At 50.8% G+C, this 23,662-nt stretch overlaps 1 protein-coding gene and 1 long non-coding RNA gene across 10 annotated transcripts in view; one reads left to right on the top strand and one right to left on the bottom strand.

Annotated features, from left to right (window-relative positions):
- LOC139017202 (uncharacterized) overlaps positions 1-23,662 on the bottom strand; it is a 425,767-nt gene that overhangs the window by 113,496 nt on the left and 288,609 nt on the right. The window lies entirely within an intron of this gene.
- Positions 1-23,662, top strand: part of MICAL2 (microtubule associated monooxygenase, calponin and LIM domain containing 2) — a 207,781-nt gene that overhangs the window by 146,279 nt on the left and 37,840 nt on the right. For all 9 annotated transcript variants that reach the window (XM_070425266.1, XM_070425263.1, XM_070425264.1 and 6 more), the window contains 5 exons: positions 2,562-2,745; positions 4,122-4,309; positions 9,092-9,166; positions 13,874-14,028; positions 15,243-16,512. In XM_070425266.1, coding sequence (XP_070281367.1) covers positions 2,562-2,745; positions 4,122-4,309; positions 9,092-9,166; positions 13,874-14,028; positions 15,243-16,512 — 1,872 coding nt within the window. The remainder of the gene's footprint in view (positions 1-2,561; positions 2,746-4,121; positions 4,310-9,091; positions 9,167-13,873; positions 14,029-15,242; positions 16,513-23,662) is intronic.

Below are 23,662 nucleotides of genomic sequence, written 5' to 3'. Positions count from 1 at the left end.
GCCCTCACCCTGACTCTGCAGCTGGGCCCCGGGACCCGGCTGGGAGTGATGTGCGCAGACAGATGTTCCCCGGGACACCGCCTGGCTCTGCCTCTGCAGTCTCTCTTTCACCAGGAGCAGGCGTCCGGCCAGAGCACTGAGCGGAGACTGAGGTGCTCGGCTCTGAGCAGGCCTGCTTCCTCGGGGAGGCCCAGGGCAGCTGGCCCGGGAGCGGCTGGGTTGTTCTCAGCCCCCACCCCACCTGCCTCCTTCCCTGGCAGCCCCCAGCCCTACAGTAGCCCTGGATTCTCCCTGTGACTGTGACAAAGAGCAGCCAGGCCTGGGGCAGGCGGCACAGGGGAGCAGACCCCAGCCCCTGGTCCCTCACCTGGGGCTACTCCGTGTCCCAGCAGTGGTCCTGGCTGAGTTACTCTCTGGACTGGGCGTTCTTCCACTCACGCGATGAAAGTGACAATCCTGTCCTTTCAGGTTGCCAGGATGTGGGGGTGATGGACGTAGAGCGTTGACAGGCACATGGGCACTGGGTGATGACTTGCGTTGCTGTGTCATTGCCGTTAGGTGACCTCTGTCCCAGCACCAGTGCCCCAGAACCGGCACTCCTGGTGTGTGCGTGTGGACAGGGCCCCAGGAGTGAAGAGAGGGGTCTGGAAGTAAGGCTTGAGGAGCGGCACTGAACCCCAGAGACCCGCTGGGGACCAGGCTGGGGAAGGGGCAAAAGGAGGGGAAGGGTGTGTCCCCCTTTGTGGCCTTTTGCCTGGGCAAGGTGGTGCTCCGAGGAGGCACCAGCTTCTTGTCCACAGTCTCCGCCTCCCAGCGTCCACCCCCAACCCTCCACTGGCATCTGGGCTCTGCTGTGAGAGAGGCTGTTCATGTCCCCATCCGTTCAGCAGCCCAGGAAGCCACTGTGAGCCCTCACCCTGTTGGACCTTCAGCCCTTTGCAAAGTCAAAGCTCCCTGGGAGGAAGAAGGAGAGAAGCAGATGCATGGGCTGCTCCTCGCAGGGTTGGCTGGGGCCTTGGGTCTAGATCAGGGGTGGGCAAACTTTTTGACTCGAGGGCCACAATGGGTTCTTAAACTGGACCGGAGGGCCGGAACAAAAGCATGGATGGAGTGTTTGTGTGAACTGATATAAATTTAAAGTAAACATCATTACATAAAAGGGTACGGTCTTTTTTTTTTTAGTTTTATTCATTTCAAACGGGCTGGATCCGGCCCGCGGGCCGTAGTTTGCCCACGGCTGGTCTAGATAGAGCCTCTGCGGCCTGGCCAGGGTGCCTCTGCCTGCCGCCGCCCACCCGCCAGGCTGCTCTCCACCCCTCACCCTCCTCCTCTCCAGTTGCACGTTCTCAGCCTGGAGGTCCCCTCGCTGGTCTCTCTCCTCCTCAGGGGTCTGCAGCCCAACTTCGCATCTTTCTATGATGCAAACCTGACTCGGTCAGTCCCATCTTCCGGGTCTGCAATGGCCACCCTTAGAGTCACAGGCTCCTCGCCCTGCCATTCAAGGCCTGCTTTGGTTGAAGCAGTGCCATTGTTTCCCACTGGCTTCTCTGGCAGCCTGTCCTCCAGCCGCATGGACTCACGGTCTGCCCCCTGAGAAGGCAGTGCTTCCCACGTAGTAGCTTTGCTCACAGAAGCCCGCCCCTGCAGCGCCCCTGTCTCCCCCTGTGTGTGCCGAGCCCTCCCAGCCCCCAGCGTCGAGAAAAGGGTGCCTCCCACACAGGCTTCACTGCATGGAAGCCAGGTCTCCCTGCCCTCCCACCTTGTCTCGGCTCCACGCTTAGACGGTCTACTGACAATGTGAGCACAGAGCTTTGCGAACATGCCTCTCTCCCCTGTGAAACAGGAAGCGAGCCTTGAAGGCAGAGGCCATGGCTGCTTTATCTCCAGCTCTCCACCGTGGGCCTGGCTCTAGAAGTATTTGTACCTGCAGCTCACAGGCACACGTACCTGCACTTGGATGTAAGCCAGGCACAGTGTCGGGTCTCTGCTGCAGTAATTCTGTGTAACAAGCCTCCACACTCCCAGTGCCTGTAGCATCTCTTTCTCTTGCCCATGGGCCTCGGGGCTGGGTGGGTGGGTCTGGGGGCGCTGACTGCGTGGCTCTGCTTCAGGCTGCAGGTCTAGGGGTGGCCTGGAATTGGCCAGGCCCCAGGCCACAGGTTGGCTCCAGGTCTGTGTCGTGTGCCCGCAATTGGGGACCAAGGTGTACGGGCCAGTGGTTATCTGGAACAAGCTCTTCTTATGGCAGATGAGCAGGAGTGAGAGTGTAAGCAGGCAGTATTTAAAACACAAAGCTGTTTAAAGCCACCAGTCACATTGCATCTCCTAACTTCCACTGGTCAAAGCAAGCCTCCTGGTCAACCGGGCAGGGAGGCCCACCCACCTACTCTAGTGAGACACACTGCAAGGTCACAGAACAAAGCACAGCTCTGTTGCAGGGAAGGAGGGAAGAACCAGGCACACATTAGCCCTGCCAGCAGCCTGCCCAGCCTCTGCAGGGGGAGCAGGGGCCTGCAGGGCTGTCTGTGCCTCTGTCTCTCTAGACCCTCTTCTCTCCACAGATGAGCCAATCTCCCCCAAGAAGCCCAAGAGTGTCCCGGAGCTGGAGCCCGGTGATGTGGAAGGCGAAGCCACCTGTCCCCTGCCCTCCGAGTGGACCTCCGTGAGGATCAGCCCCGGGGAGGGCGCGGCTGGGCAGGACGTGCTGGCTGTGCGTGTCCTGGTCACCAGTGACGACGACAGCAGGTATGCTCAGGCCGCTGCAGGATGAGGGCAGGATGGGTCGGGAGGGAGACCGTATTCAGAAGCTGGTCTCCTCTCTGTTTACATGCAGTATGACCTCTCTGTGCCTGCATGTTTTCATCTGTAAAATGGGGGCAATCAAAGTCAGATCAAAGAATTAATAGGTAAATTATGCAGAACAGCTCAAACTAGCATAAGTGACAAAGGCAACTACGTTGGTTCATCTGCTGGAGCAGGCACAGTTGGAGCCAGGGACTCCAAGAGCTGCTCTACACATTGGATTTCAGCATCCACAGAGAGGCCATCTCCCTGGGCGGGCCTCCTGGCTAGGCAGGCCTCCAGGGGGCACCACCCACATTACATGCCCACCTCTGGGCTAACTGGTGAACAGGACTGGGAGGCCATGACCGGTGGGCTTGTGCAGTCTGGCGGATAGACAGTCTACCATAGCCTGCAGATGGACGAGGGGCAGTGCCCTAAGGAGAAGAAGCCACTGGGTGTCTCTATAGACAGTAAATGCATATATTTACTAACATGTCCCAGCCCAAGGGGTTGCACTTTCTCACCCCGGGACCTGCCTGGGCTGTCCTCCATCTGAGGACACCTGCTTCCACTCCTCTGCCATGTGACTTCCTGCTGGTCCTGTAAGACCCAGGTTCAATACTGCCACTCCCCACCCCAGGCAGTCTTTCCCATCCCCCACCCATTCCCAGGGGAGCAAGCAGTTCAAGTCTGAAGGTTCAGGACAAACTCATTTTGCCCAGAGAGCTTAGCAGCCATGCCCAGGATGGGTGAGGGTGAGGGGTCCAGCCTCCAAGCCAGTACTTCATTGCACGTTGGCTGGGCTAATTCTCCTGCTCGGACCCACACCTGTGCCTGTGTTCACTGCTAAGGCTGCCATGGAGCAGCGCAGCCTGGGTAGCTCAAATGACCGAGATTTACTCTCTCTGTCCCAGAGGCTGGGGGTCTGAGGTCCAGGTGTTGTCAGGGTTGCTCCTTCTGAGGGTGTGTGTGGGAAGGATCCAGGCTCCTCTCCTTAGTTTATATGCAGATGATGATCCTGCTCTGGGGACATTTTCCTACTGCGCCTGTCTGGGTCCTAATGCCCTCCTCTTGTAAAGGATACCAGTCCCATCGCATTAAGACCCAGCCTAATGGCCTCATTTTAACTTAATTACCTGTTTAAAGACCCTTCCTCTTCCTCTAAATGCAGTCGCGTTCTGAGGTGCTAGGGGTTAGGACTTAATATGAATTTTGGGGAGCACAGTTCAGCCCATAACAAAGTCTGAGGCTGGAGGCAGTGGTGGGCAGGGCGCAGTGTGGGTTTGGGGGTGACTGGCCGGGCTCCCTGATCACCCACTCTCTCTCCCCTCCCCCAGCTCTGATGCCGAGTTGAACTGCAGCAGCCGCAGCAGCGAGGCCTCCAGCACGGAGCCCTGTGAGGAGAGACCCCAGCAGCCGGACCCCCCACCCCTGCAGGAGCCCCTCAGCCGCCACAGCTCCCTGAGGGAGCCCCTGAGCAGGGCGGCCTCTGCACAGGGCCCCGAGGAGCCCAGAGCTCTGCACGGTGAGCAGAGAGCCTGCCTGCCTGGGGACAGGCTTGCTGGGTCCTGGGGCAGGGGGAGGGAGCAGAGAGCCCCACGGCCAGTTTCACCTGCGGAGGACCCTGTGACAGGAGATACGACCCGCAGGCTCAGAGGCGGTGGGGCTGGGACTTGAGGGGGCTGAGTGCACGTGCGGGTGACCCAGGCCCACCTCCTTTGTCATGGGAATCTCAAAAGGAAGGGGCAGGGGCCCAGCTGTCTTTGTGTGTCACAGGCAGGCAGAGATGGGAGGCCCCGGGCCCTCCTGCCTGGAGTAGTCTCCTTCTGCCTCCTGTGCATCTCCTCAGGGGACCACCCCGCCCCCCCCCCCCCCCCCCCTAAGGAAGAGAGGTGGCTCCGCTGCTGTTGGACCCCATGCAGTCCCAGGTAGCACGGCCTCCCTCAGCTACTTGGGGGCAGCACAGGGCCAGGGCCATGCTGGGGCTTGAGGCGGTAGCAAAACAGCCTACATAAGAATAATAATAGAGGCACTTTCACCGAGTGCCTGGAAGGCAGGGGTTTCCCACACACGGCCCCACTCATCCTCAGATGGCCCTGGAGGTGATATGAAGCCCAGTGAACAGGTGAGCAGATGGCCTGACTGCCTCCTGGTCTCCCAGCTAGTGAGCGGTGCAGCCCAATGCTGGGCGCCTCTACACCCTAAGAAGAAGGTGTCCTTAGAAGCCCAGCTTGTTGCAGTAAAGGTGGCCTGGAATGAGTGGTTTGATTCCACCAACAGCAAAGGGAGTCCTCTGGTAGAAAGAACAGGTGAATAGAAACTTGCCACCCGAGGGACCAACGGCCTTGGCGGCCCTGGGAGAGCAGGAGCTCTATTTGCCTTGCCCTGCTCTCTGGTGGCTGCGAGCAGAATTGCACCGGAACCTAGAAATACTCTCCTAGGGGATGGTTTCCCAGGAACCACCATGAAAGTGGTGGATCAGAAAGACCAAGGCCGAGGCCACAATCCTGGAAACTCTGAGGTTTCCCTCCCATGTGAGCTTGTTTCTAAAAAGGACACATTTGCTAAGAACCATTTGTGATGCTGTCCAGAAAGGCTTAGCCCCTGCTGAGCAACGAGTGCTGTGCTCTGCCAGCTGGGTGCAGCCTGCCTCTGTCTGGGTACTGCCTGGCCTAGGTCGGCCCCTGTGTCTCCCTGGGCTCCAGCCTCCTCATCAATAAATACAAAACCTGCCCTAGCTGGTTTGGCTCAGTGGGTAGAGCGTCGGCCTGCGGACTGAAAGGTTCTGGGTTCGATTCCGGCCAAGGGCACATACCCGGGTTGCGGGCTCAATCCCCAGTAGGGAGTGTGCAGGAGGAAGCCGATCCATGATGACTTCTCATCACTGATGTTTCTATCTCTCTCTCCCTCTCCCTTCCTCTCTGAAATCAATTAAAAAATATATATTAAGAAAAAATTTACATGGACATGAGAACTACAAGAATTTCCCTCTCCCTTAAAAAAAATATGAAGCCTGCTTGCCTCTCCCTCTTTCCCTCCAGTTCTCCTCTCTCCTCAGTTACCAGGGGATTTTAGGCAACTTACCAGAAAGATGTGACACGAGATTTTCTGTTTATATACATGCGAGATAAAACCGCAAGATCAGGGTTAACAGAACCAGATGAGGGGGTCGAGACCCCAGAGAGGAAGGTCATGGTCCTAAACAGTTGCTCTCGTGGAATCATAAATTTGATTCTGAATTTCCTGGCTGCCTGAGTTAAGAAGGAAATAGATAATTTTTATTCTCATTGTTCATGAGGGGAAAAAAATATATTGGTTTGCCGCAGCAGCGGGTCTCAGAGCAGGTCCCACTTTCTCTAATGCTTCACCCTTCAGACATTTTCCAGCTCATGTCAAATAGATGATACCGGGAGGTGCATTAGATCATGCCTGGAACAATGGCTCTGCAAAACATGCAGCCACAGTTTTCCCGAGGCTGTTTCACTCCGCCTCCCTGGCTGGCAGGCAAGGGCAGGGCTCCGCAGGAGCGGTTCTCCCAGGGGAGTGGTTGAGAGAACAAGGTAGTGTGGCCGAAGCATTTTGTTTCTGACAATCCAGTTTAATTCCAGGATAAAGTGTAGAGTAGACAGAGACGTGGCTAGACTGCATGACTTGCGAGCAATCTTCTGTCGATTTCGTCTTCATCCATCCTGGTTTTGATCGTCGCTGGGCAAACCACATTGGCATGTGATTTGTGTTGCTGGTTGTGGTGAGTCTATCGCGTTTTCAGATATTGTAGCGTTGACATCGTGTGGTGGGTGTTGAGGGAGCTTTATTAATCCCACTCTCACCTGGATATATGGTTTGGAGGTGAGCCAGGGAAACGCTGGACAAGACCAGGCGGAGCTTTACAAAGAACCCTGGGGTGTACGCCACACTGCTCATAGCGGCATTATTCACAGTCGCCAAAAGGGAGACGTGGGCCCACTGCCCATCCGCAGGTGAATGGAGAAACCAAGTGTGCTATAGCCACACCATGAAACGTCATTCAGCCTGAATACCATGCGACAACATGAAGGAATATTGAAGTCATTACACTCAGTGAAATAAGCCAGACACAGAAAGACAAGCATTGTACGAGTTACACGTCTATGTGGTGCCAAGATGAGTCAAATTCATAGACAGAAAGGAGAATGGTGCCTGCCAGGGGCCGGAAAGAGGGTGGGTGGGGAATTGTTGTTTTTAATGGGTAAAAGTCTGCAGTTTGGGACAAGGAACAAGTTCTGGAGGTGGGTGGTGGGGATGGCGGCACAACAATATGCATGTCCTCAACGCCACTGAAGTCTACCCTTAAAAATGACAAAAACGACGGACAATGTATCCAGATTATTGTCATTGTTCATCTACAAACGCAAAACATAATCACTTTAAAGTACCTTGGCAGGGTATGGAGGGTGACTCTTCTATAACAGCTTTATGTTCCTGATGATTTAAGAAAAGATAAAGCTGGATCTCCCATGTTACTGTCACAAAATTAAGATCAGTATTTAAAAGTGGAAAAGTATTAAAATATGAAGGATAAAAAGTGGCAAACATGGTTGTGTTATGTGGTAGACACTTTACCGCACATCGGGACGCCCTCAGCTCACAGGGAACCTGCTGCCTCCTCAGGGTTCTGGCCGGGAGCACACGCCGGAGGATGGTTTGAAAGGGAACTTAAGCCCCGCGTTACTGAGGCCGCAGAAGACGCTCAGTGCCGTTCCCCTAAAACACCTGGTGTCGTCGTCCTCACAACCCTGGCTTCAAAGGCACCTTTCTGGCCTCCCACCTCCAGAGGCTGAGATTCAGTGGGTCTCGAGTGGGGCCCACTGCCTGCGTTTTATGTCAGCGCCCCAGATGCTCCCGCGCGGAGGGCCGAGCCCAACACAGAGCCACTGAGCCAGCGGGTCCGGCTCCTCTGTTTCTTGAGCGGTTTCCCCGTGAGCTGACTGAGAGGTTGACTGTGGTCAGCAGGACGAGGCTGTGCCAGAGGCCTGCTCGCTCCTTGTGCGAAGCTCCCAGCCTCGGAAACGCTGACCTGCACTTGGTGAGAGGAAGTGGACCCAGGCTGCAGGCAGACTGCTCATCCTATAACCAGGAGATGGGGAGACTGCACCCCGAGCCTGTGCACACAGGCCCCCTCAAACCCACGGGCGGGGTGTGAAAACAGGCCTGTGAGATGGGGGCCCGCCATGCGGAGGAGCAGGCTCACAGGGTCTCCACGTGGAGTGAGGGCGGGAGGGTGCCCAGCACGGAGGGCTGTTCCGAAGGAAGGAAGCCCCCAGGCAGCGGCTGACACCTGTGCTGTGCAGCCCGGCTGGTGCGTGTCCACACCCAGCTCAGCACTGGCAGGAAGTGTGAGTGGAACCCAGGACTTTCGACACAGAGAGGGCTGTGCCCGCCAGGCCTTGGGCTCAGAGAGGCCCGCATTCAAGCCTTCCCCACGCTCCTCACATACCCCCATCACTCCCACGGCCTTTCTTCCATGCCTCCTGGTCCCACCTGTGTGTGCATCCGGCAGGCATCACCCCATTCTTTCTCTCAAGGCTGTGATGGAACCGCCCCAGGGACCCGGTGGCCACATCTGCGGGGCCCCATGTGCGATTTCTCTTCTGCAGGTGACGTTCATTGTGCTCAGCTAATCCTCAAGGCCCAGCCGGGCAGAGGGTCCTCAGGGCACAATCCACAGCCTCCTGAAGTGTTTCCATTGGAACCCAGGCCAAGAGGATGTTCATGGCAATGGGTTGCCAGAGGTTCAGTTAGAACTGCCTCCCAGAGGGTTCGCAGGGCTCTGCGGGGCAGGGGAGCGGACAGAGCTCCTGCAGCTTCCAGGCTGCATTGCAGTGTGCGCGTGGGCCACTGATGTGAGACTTCAGCTCTGAGGAGCTGCTCTGCTAAAAACAAATGCGTGCCTGTGTGTGTATACGGGCATGTGTGTGTATGTGTATACATGTAGGCATGTAAACATGTACACATAGGTATGCTTATTAATGAGGGCCATTTGGAATGATGGCTCCTAATCTGAGGCATTTTCTAAAAGGTGGCAGGACCTGTCCTATAGCAGAGTCTCCATAAGTATCTGGTGAATGAATGAATGAGAAACTGGAGGTGTGTGTTGGGACAGGAGGGTGCAGTCAGAGGGAACGAAGGGGCTCAGTCGATTATGATCATCAGCCAATTCACTTTTGGTAAATGGACCATAGGAGAACCCCCCCCCCTTTTTTTTTAACCTGTTTAACAGACTCTTCCTCCCTTCCCACCTTCCCTGCCTTTCTTTTTTCCACTACAGCTCTGCAGCGGGCCAACAGCCTTCAGTCCCCAACTCTCAGCAAATACCAGAGCTGGAGAAGAAAGTGCCAGTCAAGTGAGTCACGGGCTCTCTGGGGCTGGGTGGGGGTGGGATGGGGGCAAGGGGTGTGAGAATTCTCTGACTAATTCTCAGGGGCAGCTGTCCTCATTCCTTACACAACCTCTGACCTGGCCTCCTGGATGTGAGCGGCAAGGAAAGAAATAGAAGGTTGCCCCTATTTCCGCTGCTGACCCGAGGAAGCATTTCCTGAGGGATTTGGGACCCCCTTCCCGCTTGGCTCCCCAGTCCAGAGTCATAGAGCCTGAGGACTCAGTTACACGTGGAAGGGGCCTTATCGCATCAGCTCCAAACTTTTTGAGACAGCGATGAGGGTACTGGGGCCCTGGAGTTGGGCTGGGGGCATCAGCTGAAGTTCATGCAGTCAGGGGCAACGCAATGAGGGAAGCCAGGCATGCACACATGTCCTGTCCTTTTTCTGGGCAGCCTGTGGTCCACACATCCCAGGGAAGAGCATGGTGAGTGAGGACCAGGGCCTGTGGTGGATGCCAATGCAGCGGGATCCCACTAGGGGGCGCAGTGACCACACACAATTGCAAGGCATCCCAGGGCTGCAGCTATTACAGAACTGGGATTCCCTCTCCGAGCCTGAGAGAGGGGCAGGAACTCTTCTGATTCCAAGTTCATCGCTGCTTTCCACCTCTCCCTGCCCCGACACACCCTCTCTGGGCCTTGCTCTTGGAGAGATGGACCCTGGAAAGCCTTGAGTTAGACAAGGGTTTCTAAAAAAGAAACGTTGTTGTAGTTGGAACACAGTGCTCATTTTGTTGACTCCTTCCTTCTGAGTCAGTGCCGACTCCTGGCCAGTGAGTCATTCTCCCGGCAGCCCCCGGCCCTGCAGCCTCTCCCTTGGGTCAGGCTAGGACATGGGTGCCGCTGGAGCTGGGTCAGGGCTGCACACCTGGGCAGGGCACTTCACCTGGGACAACCCAAAATAACTCTTGAATCAACCCACAGCCCCAGGCAGTGAGTGTGAGGGGAAGGAGCCAGTTAATGTTTACGGAAGACCTGGGCCAGGCCTTTCCCACAAGTCATCGCATTTACTCCCCCAGCACAACCCGTCTCTGTCCTGGGACTTCTGCTTCCATGGCTGGGTCCCTTTGGGTGAAGATTGCATCCCAGTGCTTCCCGTCAACTGTACTGAGTGCCTCCAATGAAGGGGATTATCCTTGCCCTCAAGAAGTTCCCAGTCTGGCCTGAGAGCTGGGAGTCTGGTGGGGGGCCCTCCCAGCAGGGCCAGGCTGCTGGAGGAGACACAGCCTGGAGACCTCAGCCCTGTCTTTAGTGATCCCAGGAATAGCAGGTACAGGTAACGCTGATTTGAGAGCAGGCCTGGAGTTCAAACCATTTCTATGGTTCTAGTGCCTATCATGAATCTGGCCCAAAGGAGGCACCAAGTCCTTCCTTGCTGAATGAATGAATGAATGAATGAATGAACGAACTTCTGAACAAACTTATGAGTGAAGAGTGAACAAATGAATGACCAAACCAGGGAACAAGCAGGCTGGACCCAGGGCAGGAACAGATGAAGCACATGGGTTTAGGCCTGTTCAGGCTGCCACGCCTAGAGGGCGCTCCAAGGCTTTGGGAGAATTTGAGCCGTGGCCTGAGTTCAAAATTCTGGGTAGCTGCACCCTGCGGTCCCAGTCTTTTTAAAAATCCCCAGAGCCAAAAGCCACTCGAGCTATCTTTTTGGTCATTTTCATTTTGCCCAAGAGGAAACACCAATGGGCAAGGCTGGTGCTATAGTAGGAGCAGAGTATGGGGCACCACCTCCACTGCCCACTCAATGCCGCGAAAAGGCTGGTTCTCTGTGATTGCCCTCAGCACCCATCCCCCCCACCCACCCACCCCCGCTGGCCATGTTCACCAGAATGACCACTGGGATCAAGGAGAAAGGTCACCAATGCCAGAGGGCCCAGAGGAGAGGCCCTGGTCCAGGTGGGATGTGGGGCTGTAATCCAGGCTCATCAACCCCCTTTGCAAGGGGCCTGCACAGGGCAGGGCAGCCCGGCCTTGGCTATGCCAGGTGTTAATGAGTTGAGGAGGAGGCGTTGTGGGGTCCATGAGGGTGTGCAGCCCCCTCTGGGAAGGGTTAGCATTCGGCGGTGTCTTTATTGGACACCACCTGTGTGCGTGGGGAGAGGGATGGAATTCCTAGTTCTGTGTGATTTTTGCATCCTACTCTAGGTATCTCTTTTTATCTCGTTTTATTCCTTCAGCCTCCCCTGACGCAGCAGTAGATTTCTTGAGGAAACTGGGGGTTAAGAGACTTGCTCAGTGTCCGGCAGCTGGTGTGGATGTAAAGGAAGTGTGGTTCCAGGCTCCCCTTTACCATCTTCTGAGGGAACCCAAAGACATCAGCCACCCGGGGCAGTGTATTCCCTGTCACCTTCAGCTCTGCTCTGGCCTCACCTTCCTCTCCCGCACAGCAACCCCCGCCCCCTGAGCAGCAGCTGGAATGGCGGGTGCTCTGTTCACCCCACCTCGTCCAGCCCTCCCCACATTCTCCTGCAGACAGTGTGTGCATCGAGAGTCCCCACTAGCTGGGATGAGGGTGGGGATTAGAGGAAGGAAAAAAAGAGGAAGCAGCTCCCAGGTCATGACCTTGTGAACCCCAAGGCCTTCCTGGCAACCAAGCCAAGGTGTCCCTGGCTCTGTGTCAGAAGGTCCCGGGAGAGCTCCCCGGGGGAACAAAAAGGCAGTGTGTTGAGCTGAGGGGACTTTGAGACAAGTTGGGGAGTTTGAGTCAGGAGGTGGCAGAGAGAGGAGAATGAGGGGGCGAGGAAGAGGAGGAGAAGGAATTTGGCAGGAATTTGGCAAGCTGGGCCCAGGAAACAAGGCAACAACTGACTCACAACTTTTGCCTTTTTAGGCTCGAACCATCTAACTGTGGGCTGGGATGGAGGTCCATGGGCTGAGATGGGGGGTTGGGTAAGAGGCCAGCGGCCTCCCCCGCAGCAGCTCCTGGCAGCCGGCGGTCTTCCTCCCCAGCAGCTCTGTCCCGCCACCTCAGCTCTGTTCCCCTGAGTTACCTTCCTCCTGACGCGTTCTGGAGGCTTCCCTTTGGGAACTCGCTGACCATGCGTGTGTGCTGGCCACCTTCTCCGCACCCGGGCCTGGGATGCGGCTCTGACAGGCTTGCAGTTGCGTGTGAGGGGAGCAAGAGGGAATGCTGAACCCCATGTGGGCCGCTGTGAAAACGGGTCTCAAAGGAATGCTTCTTCGCTCAGGGCTTGGGTTCGGCCTGGTCTGGGTGGGTCCCAGAGGAGGAGCCTCTTCCCCAAAACTTTGGAGAAACCGAGGCCCGGAGGATTGTGCTGAGTTAGGAAGCGAGCTGAAATCTAAGGCTAGACACCTGGAGGGTCAGCAGGAGCCGGCAGGAGTGGGTAGTGAGACAGTGGTCCTGGGAGGGTCTGAGGGAGAGCTGGCCCGGCCCACAGGTCAGACGCTGAGTGGGCAAGTCAGAAACAGAGCACGGATTTTCTGAGCCCCTTTGAGGGTATATTACTGAGATGGCTCAATATGGAAGCAAAATGCTTGCCATTTTAGATTTCAGGTTCCTAGGGTGTGTGTGTGTGTGTGTGTGTGTGTGTGTGTGTATGAGTTTAGGTGTGCGTGTGGGTGTGAGTGTGAGTGTGTGTGTGATTGTGTGTGAGTGCGTGTGAGTGTGTGTGTGCGTGTGTGTGAGTGTATGTGTGTGCGTGTGTGTGCGTGAGTGTGTGTGTGAGTGCATGTGAGTTTGGGTGTGTGTGTGTGAGTGTGTGTGTGTGATTGTGTGTGGGGGTGTGTGTGTGTGTGAGTGCACGTGTGTATGTGTGAGTGTAGGTGAGTGTGTGTGTGTGTGCGCGCGTGAGAGAGTGGGGGGGTGCGTGTGTGAGTGTGTGTGTGCGAGTGTGTGTGTGCACGTGTGTGAGTGTGTGTGCATGTATGTATGAGTGTGTGTGCGTGTGTGCGTGCGTGTGAGCATGTGTGCACTCATGAGAGATGGTGAGAGAGAACAGGATTGACCTCACAGGCCACAACTGTCAAGATTCTGCTGTCACTGTCCTAATTGACTTCAGCTCCCACAGTCAGAGTGAGGCTGGGCCTCGGCCGCACTCCTTCCTCATGTTGCTCTGAGCGTGTCCCCTGCAAGGATCGTCCCTGACCAACAGGAGCTTGGCACGAACCTCACTCCATATGCTTCAAATGAGCTGATGCTCACGATAACCTCCCCGCTTGTGTTCTCTTAAAACCTCGGGCTGACCATGGCCTCCGAGGGCCGCCGGCGCACAGGGAGCAGGAGGAGCGGCCGCATTAGCAGTGGCGCCTGCCCTGTCTGTGCCCGGCTGACGGTCCGCAGCGCGTGGGCAGAGGCCTCGGGCGGGTTGTTGGCTGAGCCCCAGCCTCCAGCCACGTGGCTTTAGGGGAACCTTGGCGGCCGTGTCCGCTTCTAAGAAACACCGGGCTTCCTGTCTCACCACGCGGGAGCATCCTCACGTGGGTGGGAAGCACATGGTTCTCAGGCCCCACCCTTCCCCCACAGGCGCTGCCACCTCTGCACCGTCCCTCCTCCCCCGTCCGTGGCATCGGGCCCAAATCCACCTCTGACATCCTCCTCCCTCTGCATTTACAGGGTCGGGCGTCACTTACAGCCTCTCTGTCCCTGAGGTAGTGAGGCCGTGGCCCCTCTGTAAGCAGAGCGCATTCTTTCCTCGGCAGGTTCCATGCCGGTGAACAGCGAGAGAACTGTGCCGCCGCCCAGGGAAGCGTCCCCTTCCGTTTCTCCTTCCTCCCTGTCTTCTGCCTCATCCTCCCCCGCGTCCTCCCCAGGCAGTGTCCCTGGCAGTGCTCTGGGGGGTTCCCCTCTACCTCAGGTAAGCACCCCTCAGCGCCCCCCCACCCCGCCCCAGTGGGAGAGGGAGCTGCCTCTACTCCTCCCACTTCCACACTCAGCACCATCAGGCACCCCGCGCAGAGCCAGGGCCCAGAGATGCTCTGCCAAGAGCCCATTCCGGCCCCCTCCCAAGTCCCTTCCATAGAAGCTCACCTGCTACTTCTCAGCCCCTGCCCCCTGCCCCTTCCAGCACAGCCACTGGCTCGCTCACGCAGCAGGCTTTACGGGGTGTGGCACCTGGGCTGGGCTGTGGGGCACAGAGATGCTAGGACACATGCTGGGCCCTGGAGGTCCCCCCAGGGGCCGAGGAGCCGGCAGCTGGGGGGCAGGCGCAGAGCCTGGGGTGCCTCGGGGAGGAGCTGAGTACCTTGGAGGCAACATTTCCCTGGACTCGAACATGACGTCACCGAAAACACAGGTTTGGACTCATTCCTTCACCAGGAGTTCGTGTGACAGGCCTCTTGACCTGCAGACCCCTCTCCAGGCCCGGGGACCAGAGAGCACGGGACAGCCGGGCCCATGCGCTTGCAGGGCTGCTCTCTGGGCCCTGCCCTCCTGGTCCCCCTGTGGGCTCCCTTTGCCACGGGTCCTGCCCTACCTGCTGGCAACGGTCCTTTCGCAGCCGCGCAGGCAGGAGTCAGGCTTAGAAAAGGCACTGGAAAGTCCTCACGGCCATCCTGCCCCACAGGCCTCCCTCCCTCCCGCCCCCCTCCTCCCCAAGGGTAGCTCTCCCCTTCCTTCAGGAGGCGTCATGCGAAGGAAGAAGCCTTGGTTTCGGGTAGTTGGAGGAACACACCTGTGGGTGGAGGTGCCGGTTAGTAGGGACATGACTCACGTGGGGCCTGACCACCCTACCATCACGGAGGAGGAGCTGGCCTCACCTCTGTGCCTGACCGCCCTACCATCACGGGCCCAGGAGCTGGCCAATGCCAGTGCCTTACCTTTGGCTTCCTACCCACCTGACCCAAGACCCAGAAAAGCCTTCGGCCCATGCTGACACGGAGGCTCCAGGCAGACCCCAGCAGGCCCCAGGGTAGCCATCTGAGTGAAGAGCTGCCCTCAGAAATCAGTCATTCCAGGCAGAATTCTTTTCGACTGGAGACAGGGAGGGAGGGGGCTATAGACGGAGGTGTGCCTTCCGCATCTAGCTACATGCTGGCAATTTTGAAATCATGGCTATGTTTTGCCCCGCAGGTCTCAAGAGGTCATTTCAGTCCTTCCACCCCAATCTTCCTGAGGCGAGCCAGGGCCCATGGAGCACCCAGTGAAATCCCTCTCTACCTGCCGCATGGCCAGGTGCTGGAGCGAACAGAGTTCTGCCTGGTGAGGCCCGGTGGAGAGGGCCTCGCCAGCCCCGGGACCCCCAGCCCTGCAGCGATGGCTCCCAATGGCTGTCAGGACACCAGCGGCACCCACAGAGGCCCACACCCCATTGGAGGGATGGGCAGGTGCTCGCCAGACCAAGAGCTGTCTCCTGGGGCTGCGGGGGGCTCGGGAGAAGGGCAAATGGGCTCCCAGACCCAGACGGGAGAGGAGGGTGGGTCCGAGCTGGCAGAGGGGAAGAAGCTGGGCTTGAAGAAGCTGGCCCTCACCCAGGAGCAGAAGAGCAAGTTGCTGGATTGGAATGACTTCAACCCCCAGAGCTCGCGCCTGGAAGCTGGGCCACAACTTTGCCAGAAAAGCGCCGAGAATGGTAGAGGAGGCCGAGTGCTGAAGCCAGTCCGCCCCTTGGTGCTCCCTCGGGCGGCGAGAGAGACCCTGCCAGCTCAGGCAGAGGCTCCGGAGAAGAGGGGGACCCCCGCTGGAAGGACTCCAGAGGAGCGAAGCGTGGCTCCACCCAGGTCCCCGCTGAGACTCATTGCCAATGCCCTCCGAAGGTCCCTCCTGGAGCCCCTCCTCTCCAACTCCGAAGGCGGGAGGAAGGCCTGGGCCAAGCCAGAATCCAGGGCTTTGCCCACCAGCCAGCCGCAAGCCTGCACGCGCTCCTTCAGCCTTCGGAAACCCAGCGGCAATAAAGACTGGGACCAGCAGTCTCCTGGGAGAGACATGGCCAGCAGGGCCTCGGCCTTCTTCTCCCTGGGCACCCAGCCTGTCAGGGCTGCCCAGCCCTCCACCCCTGGCCTTCCCGACCCTGCCCTCCGCACCCACAGTTTGCCCAACCGGCCCTCCAAGATATTTCCTGGATTGGCGTCCCCACCCTGCAGCAAGATGGAAGATGTCCCCAAACTCCTGGAGAAAGTGAGTTTGCAAGAGACCTTTCCGGATGCTTCTAGGACTCCAAAGAGGAAAATCGCACTCTTTTCCTCCCTCAGACTCAGAGACAAATCTTCTGAGGGCTCTCTCCAAGAATCCAGGCAAAGAAAGGACTTCCGTGACCTCTTTAGCATCCCCAAGGGGAAGGTGCAGCCTGTGGACAGCGCGCGGCTGGGGCAGAGGGCCCCGCCTCCTCCAGAGCGAGATGCAAGTAAGTGACACACGTCCACAGCTCATGGCGGGCAGTTAGTTAACATTATTGGGTTCATAAACAGCATCTTTCACCTCGTCTTGCTCCTCAAATTAAAGGCTGACAAAAGTAGGAAACTGGAATTTGAAAAATTTGAAAAAATATGAAACAATTAGATTTGAAATTATGTTATAGGAAGTTTTGAAAGAGAGAGTTAACCAGAAATCCACCACGTTCCCCTTATTGTCCATCTATGCATATTTTTTACTAAGTTGGACATAAAATTTTGTGCCTTTTTAAATTAAACATTATATTATAGGTATTAAGCCAATTGCCTCACCGTCTACATAAATGTGATTTAATGGCTATAAAATATTCTATCTAGTGGTTATGTTATTTAATGAACTGGTTCTTTATGGTTTAAATTATAGATATATATGTATGTATAAATTATATATATGAACATATTTATATTTTATATATGGTCTTGGGTGGACATTTTTATGCATATAGCTTTTTCTTTCCTTTGAATTACTTTTTTAGGATAGGTTCCAAGAAATGGGATTTTTGGATGAAAATGTGAATACTTTTAAGATTCTCCACTTACACTGACAAATTGCTCTTTAAAAAGAGGACCTATGGGTAAAGGATGCATGGGATCTCTCTGTGTTATTTCTTACAACTGTGGGTTGTAAATTTCAATTAAAACATGGGAAAGGTACCAATTTATATTCCTCCACTAATGTATGAAAGTACCTTTTCACCACACTCTGCATCGAGTATTACATATTTTAAATATTGCTATTTTACTGGTCTAAAAATGGTGCTTCAAAATACTATTGAATGTAAACTCTAACTGAAAAAAGTTTTTTTCTTAATGGTGCCTTTTAAACTTGTATTTCTTCTTATTACTAGCTTAAACATGTTTATTTATATTTGGTTACCGATTGAAACTTAAGCTTTTTAGATTTAAATCTATTTATAATTTTTCAAATTATAAAATTAATTAATACATTAAATAATCTGATTAATTCAACAATATAGAAATAGCTTTAAAACAAAAACAGTACTGTATTCTCTCATCCCCTCCTCCTCAACAAAGTTTTGGTGTATATCTTTGAGACAGTTTAAACATTCACATGGTTTCGGTTTTTGTTGTTGATATTTGTTTGATTGCTTTAAACAAACTGATTCTACTATCCCTGTTGTTGAGCAACTTTGTTTTTCTTTATTTTTTTTGATGTTTTATTTTCTTATTTAACTCTTATTTGGGAACTTAGGTTTTCAAGCAAAAAATTATGTCTCTGTGAGATGCCTTAGTCAAAAAGCTATATAGAGAGTGTCCCCCCCCCCAAAAAAAATGCACTTTGAATAATTATAAAGGCATTTCATTTTCAAAATTGAGCTAGCAGCTATTAAAGTGTGTGCACATTTTTTGAGACACCCTGTAGATTAACAAGAGAGTTCCTTTTCAGCCAAGCTCAGATGTAAGCATGGACAGACTGAAATATAACTGCACCCTTTTATCCCATCACAAACTTTAATGTGTTGTGCATTTCTGTGTAGATAATACACAAAATCCACATGGCTCAAAATAGCGGGCACAGAATGTCCTTTCTCCCTCCCCTGTCCTGGAGCCATGAGATCCTACCACTGGTGACAGATGTTATTACAGGCTCTTGGGCTTCCTTTCAGGTGAAATTTATAAACACACAAGCAAATGTACATATTATGTTCTTTTCCCCCACAAATAGTAGCATACTGGCATATTGGACACACTTTTTTTATACTTTTGGTTTTATTGTGGAGGTCATTCCATATTAGTACATAAAGAGCTTTGTTTTATAGCTACACGGTATTCCATTGTGCACATGCAGCATAATTGATGGAGCCAGTCCCCCATGATGGAAAGTTTAAGTCATTTCAAGACTTTTGCTATTGCAAACAGGGCACAATATTTAAGAACTTAGGTCATCTGGCACATGCGTGAGTTTATCTGCAGGATAAATTCCTAGAAATGGAAATGTTGGAACAAGGACATGTGAATTGAGAATTTTGATCTTGCCAAATTGTCCTCCATCAAAGGGGTGTTGGAGTGTGAGAGTGCTGTTTCTATACTGGCACTAAACGGGTTATTACCCAATCCCCCACCTTTTTTTTTTTTTTTTTTAATCTTTACCAATCTAATTGAGCATCTTTTCATAGTCATTTATATTTCCTTTTCTGTGAACTATTGTTTCTGTTCTTTATCTAGTTTTCTGTTGGGTTGTTGGTATTTTTCTTAAAAGGATATGTAGGGACTCTGGTAGATAGAAAATTTAGCCTTTTGAATTATAAATACTTTTCCCAGTTTCTTGTTAGTGTTTAACTTTGTTTATGGTGGTTTTGTCATATAAAATTTTTATTTTTATCTAGTAGTTGTAAGCAATTTCTCACTTTCTGGCTTCTGGGCTATATATAATAGTTCAGAAAAAGCTTCATCCAAGTTTACAGAGGAATTTTCTTACAGTTTCTTTTAGTCTCTTGTTTTTAAAATTTTTTTACATTTAAATATTTACATTTTCTTCCTAGTATACCAGTAAAATATGAGACAAAGATCCAACCTTATTTTTTTTATATGTCTCCCTGGTTATCTTAAAATAATTTAGTGAATAATTCATCTTTTTCCTCTCTTCTGTGAGATGACATCTTTATCATATATCAAATCCCTGTACTTGGACTGATTTCCACGCTATTTATTATATTTTATTGAGTTGTCTGTTATGTGTCAGTACCACACTGTTTTAATTAATTTAATGTGTGCATATATATATATATATATATCTGTGTATTATACTATCAGGTAGAAAGAGTATTCCATTATTGATCTTCTCTTTTAAACATTGTCTGGCTCTTCTTGCTTGTTCTGTATTCTATATGAATTTAGCATCAGTTTGTCTATCTTTTCCACCAAAAAAAATCCTACAAGTACTTGTATGGATTGAGTTAAGTTTACAAACTAACTTGAAAGAATTTACAACCTTATGATATGAATTGACTTTTTTTATTTGTTCATATCTTTTATTGTGATTCTCAGGGACATTCTGAACTTTATGTCAAATAGCTTTTGGATATTTATTGTTAAGTTTATTGTTACATATTTAGATATTAGATGTTTAGTTTTTGTTGCTATTGTAAATAAGATATTTCCATTTTATTTTGCTACTCTTGGTTGTGTATATGAAAGTTGTTGATTTCTGTATAGTTTTGTACCTATCCATTTTACTGAGTTATCTTTGCTTGTAGAAATCTTACAGTGAGTTCTGGGTCCTCCCCAAAATATACAATCATAACATGTGCAAATAATGATAATTTTACTGCTTGTTTTAGAAGTTCTGTACCTCTAATTTATTGTTTCCTTAGTTTCTTTGGTTCCCAGAATCTCCAGAAACAATATTAAATAAAAATTGTGATAATGGCCCAGCCAGTGTTGCTCAGTGGTTGAGCGTCGTCCCATGAACCAGGAGGTCACAGTTCAATTCCCAGTCAGGACACATGCCTGGGTTGTGGGCTCGATCCCCAGTAGGGAACCTATAGGAGGCAGCCAATTGATGATTCTCTCTCACCATTGATGTTTCTATCTCCCTCTCCCTTTCTCTGAAATGAATAAAAACATATTTTTTTAAAAAATAGTGGTAATGGTTTCCTTATTACATTCCTAACTTTGAGAAGGCATCTCATTAATGAAAATAATGTTTTCCCATTTAAGCATTATGTTGGCTCCTGGATTGACCCAGATATATTTAATCAATTCAAGGAAATAACCAACTAATCATATTTTATTAAAAGTACAGTTGACCCTTGAATAATGTTTGAACTCCATAGGTTCACTTATATGCAGATTTTTTGTTAATTGACCCAAGCAGTTCAAACCTGTGTTGTTCAAGAGTCAACTGGTGAATGGGAATTCAAAAATTTGGAGGACCTACTTAAGTTATGTGCCAAATTTCCACAGCATAGGTAGGTGGTGGGTGCCTCTAACAGGGTTAACTCTAGTTTTCATCTCAAATGGATGTTGAATTTTAGCAAATATTATTTTAGTACCTTTTGAAATGATTGTGTAAATTTGTTCTTTTTAGTTGAATTACTATGATTTATATAATACATTAAATTGCTGAAATAAATATCACTTAGTCATGATGTTTTATTATTTTAATATATTTTTTGTTCAGTTTCCTAATATTTTAAGATTTTGCATCAAATTCATAGGTAAGATTAGCCTTTAGTTCATAACTCTATAACAGTGGTTCTCAACCTTCCTAATGCTGTTCCTCATGTTGGGGTGATCCCCAACCATAAAATTATTTTCATTGCTACTTCATAACTGTAATTTTGCTACTGTTATAAATCGTAATGTAAGTATCTGATATGCAGGATGTATTTTCATTGTTACAAATTGAACATAATTAAAGCATAGTGATTAATCACAAAAACAATATGTAATTATATATGCATTTTCCGATGGTCTTAGGCGACCCCTGTGAAAGGATCGTTCGACCCCAAAGGGGTCACGACCCACAGGTTGAGAACTGCTGCTCTATAATTTCTGTATATGCTGATTATAATAAGTTGGGGTAAATGTGTTTTCCTGATTTAGTTATGGACAGCCACATTTGTTTATATTCACCAGGAAATCGTGTCATTTTTTTGGCTTGGAACAGAATGGGAATATAGAGAATGGAATTAACCTAAGGTTGACCAGCTCTAGAAATGGTGCCTGGGTCCATCTCATAAGAAATCTTTGTGCCGCCGGAACCGGTTTGGCTCAGTGGATAGAGCATCAGCCTGAGGACTGAAGGGTCCCAGGTTCGATTCCAGTCAGGGGCATGTACCTGGGTTGCGGGCACATCCCCAGTGGGGGATGTGCAGGAGGCAGCTGATTGATGTTTCTCTCTCATCGATGTTTCTGGCTCTCTATCTCTCTCCCTTCCTCTCTGTGAAAAATCAATAAAATATTTTTTAAAAAAAAGAAATCTTTGTGTTTCTCCCAGATGATTTTAGGTCAGTAACATAGTAATAATAAGATTTTATCTACCCTATTAGATTAAACTCATTAGTTTCCTTCTTTTTCTCCACCCTTGACCAACACACACACAGACTTGGCTCTCTCCACATTTAACTTGTATACTTCCATGCAATGGAGAGAAAAAATAGTACTCAAATAGAAAGTGAGAAACTATCAAAAGTCATTCAAATTGAAGTACCTTGAATTATGATCCCTTGACTAAGAGCCAGCTGAAATTTAATTTTTTGTATTTCTACAACACAACCTTCTATTCATATCCTATATAATAGAAGGCTAATATGCAAATCAACCGAACGGCAGAATGGCTAGTTGCTATGACGTGCACTGACCACCAGAAGGCAGACGCTCGATTCAGAAGCTGCCCCCTGGTGGTCAGTGCGCTCCCATAGGGGGAGCGCTGCTCAGCCAGAAGCTGGGCTCACGGCTGGTGAGTGCAGCGGCGGTTGTGGGAGCCTCTCCCGCCTCCACAGCAGCACTAAGGATATCCAACTGATGGCTTAGGCCCGCTTCCCGTGGGACATCCCCCGAGGTGCAGGCCTGGCTGAGGGAGCCCACCGAATGCACAAATTTCGTGTACCGGGCCTCTAGTTATACATAAACTCAGAGTATTTAAATGATTTAAGGATATAAACTGATTTCAAGTACTTACCAGTGCCTATTTTATACAATTTTAATGCTAATTATTAATTTTGTGTATAATTAAAAGAAGGCATGCTGAGAACCTCCCTTTTTTATTTTTGCATTAACTTTTTTACTGCAGTATAACATACATACAATAAAGTACACAAATATTACGTACACAAATGATGAATTTTTACAAAGTGTACATTTGTGTAATCACCTCAGAGATCAAGATACAGAATATTGCCAGCACTCAGAAGCCTTACTCATGCTTCTTCCCAAATACAGATGCCACCAAATAAAAGCACTTATCATCTGACTTATATGATCACAGATCACTTCCGTAGTTTTTTGACTTGATAAAAATCGAATCAGTCAGTGTTGGGGTAGGCAAAATTCTTCCCATCCTGGTGGACTTGCCCAGTATAACCTTGTCCTCTTGAGTATGATGGGAATGTAAAACTGATAGATTTCACTCCCATGATTAGGTTATGGGATTTTGCAAATGTAATAGGAGTTCCAAACCAATTGAATTTGAGCTAATCAAAAGGGAGATTACTGTGGGTAGGCCTAACCTAATCTGGCGAGCTGTTAACAAGGACAGAACCATTCCTGAAGTCAGATGTTCGAAGCGTGAGAAAGACATGATCCTGCTGGCTTCACAGAAGTAAACTGTCATGTTGTGAACGGGAGGCCTCCAGGAGCTCAGCCCGACCTCCAGCTGACAGCCAGCAAGAAAGCAGGGTCTGTGTGCTGCACCAGGAGGAGCTGAATCCTGTAACAGCCGGAAGGAGCTGGAAGAGAACCCTGAGCTGCAGAAGAGAAGCCAGCCCAGCAGACACCTGATTGCAGCGCTGTGAGAGGCTGACAGATGACCCCGTTGAGCTGTGCCTGCGCTTTTGACCTGCACAACTGTGCAATAATAAATGGGTGCTATTGTAAGCTGCTAATAGTGTGTTTATTGCTTCTGCAACACTAGAAAACTAAGACAAGTATCCACTCTTTTGTACATGACTTCTTTCATTAAACATTATGTGTATGCGTCGTGTGTGTGCGTGTGCGTGTGTGTGTGTGATTTATCCATATAGTTATACAAAGCAGTGGTTCATTATTTTTCATTGCTACATTTTTATTTTCTTGTATGAATATGCCACAATTTATTTGTGCATTCTGTTGGTGGGTTCTTAATTAGGCTCTTTTCACGTCTTTTTATTTCGAGTAATACAGCTTTGAGCCCTCATACATATCCTTTCTGTGAGCTATTGTCAAAGATAAACAAAGCCAGATACTAGTTAAAGTAGTAGGGCAGATGTTAATTAGTAATATACTATTGCAATGGGAAGAGAGTCTAGCATGAACTGAACTCAGCTTTGATTTTTTTTAAAGGAGGATTTTATTTCATTATTATTTTTTAAATATATGTTTTTATTGATTTCAAAGAGAGAAAAAGAGGAGAAGAGAGAGAATAAAGCATCAATGAGAGAG

Source organism: Myotis yumanensis, unplaced genomic scaffold (assembly GCF_028538775.1).
Source record: "Myotis yumanensis isolate MYYU_CA2020_CCGP unplaced genomic scaffold, mMyoYum1.0.hap1 SCAF_10, whole genome shotgun sequence".
Taxonomy (NCBI): domain Eukaryota; kingdom Metazoa; phylum Chordata; class Mammalia; order Chiroptera; family Vespertilionidae; genus Myotis; species Myotis yumanensis.
The sequence above is the reverse complement of the archived record's forward strand: the minus strand, read 5'-3'. Positions and strand labels throughout refer to the sequence as shown.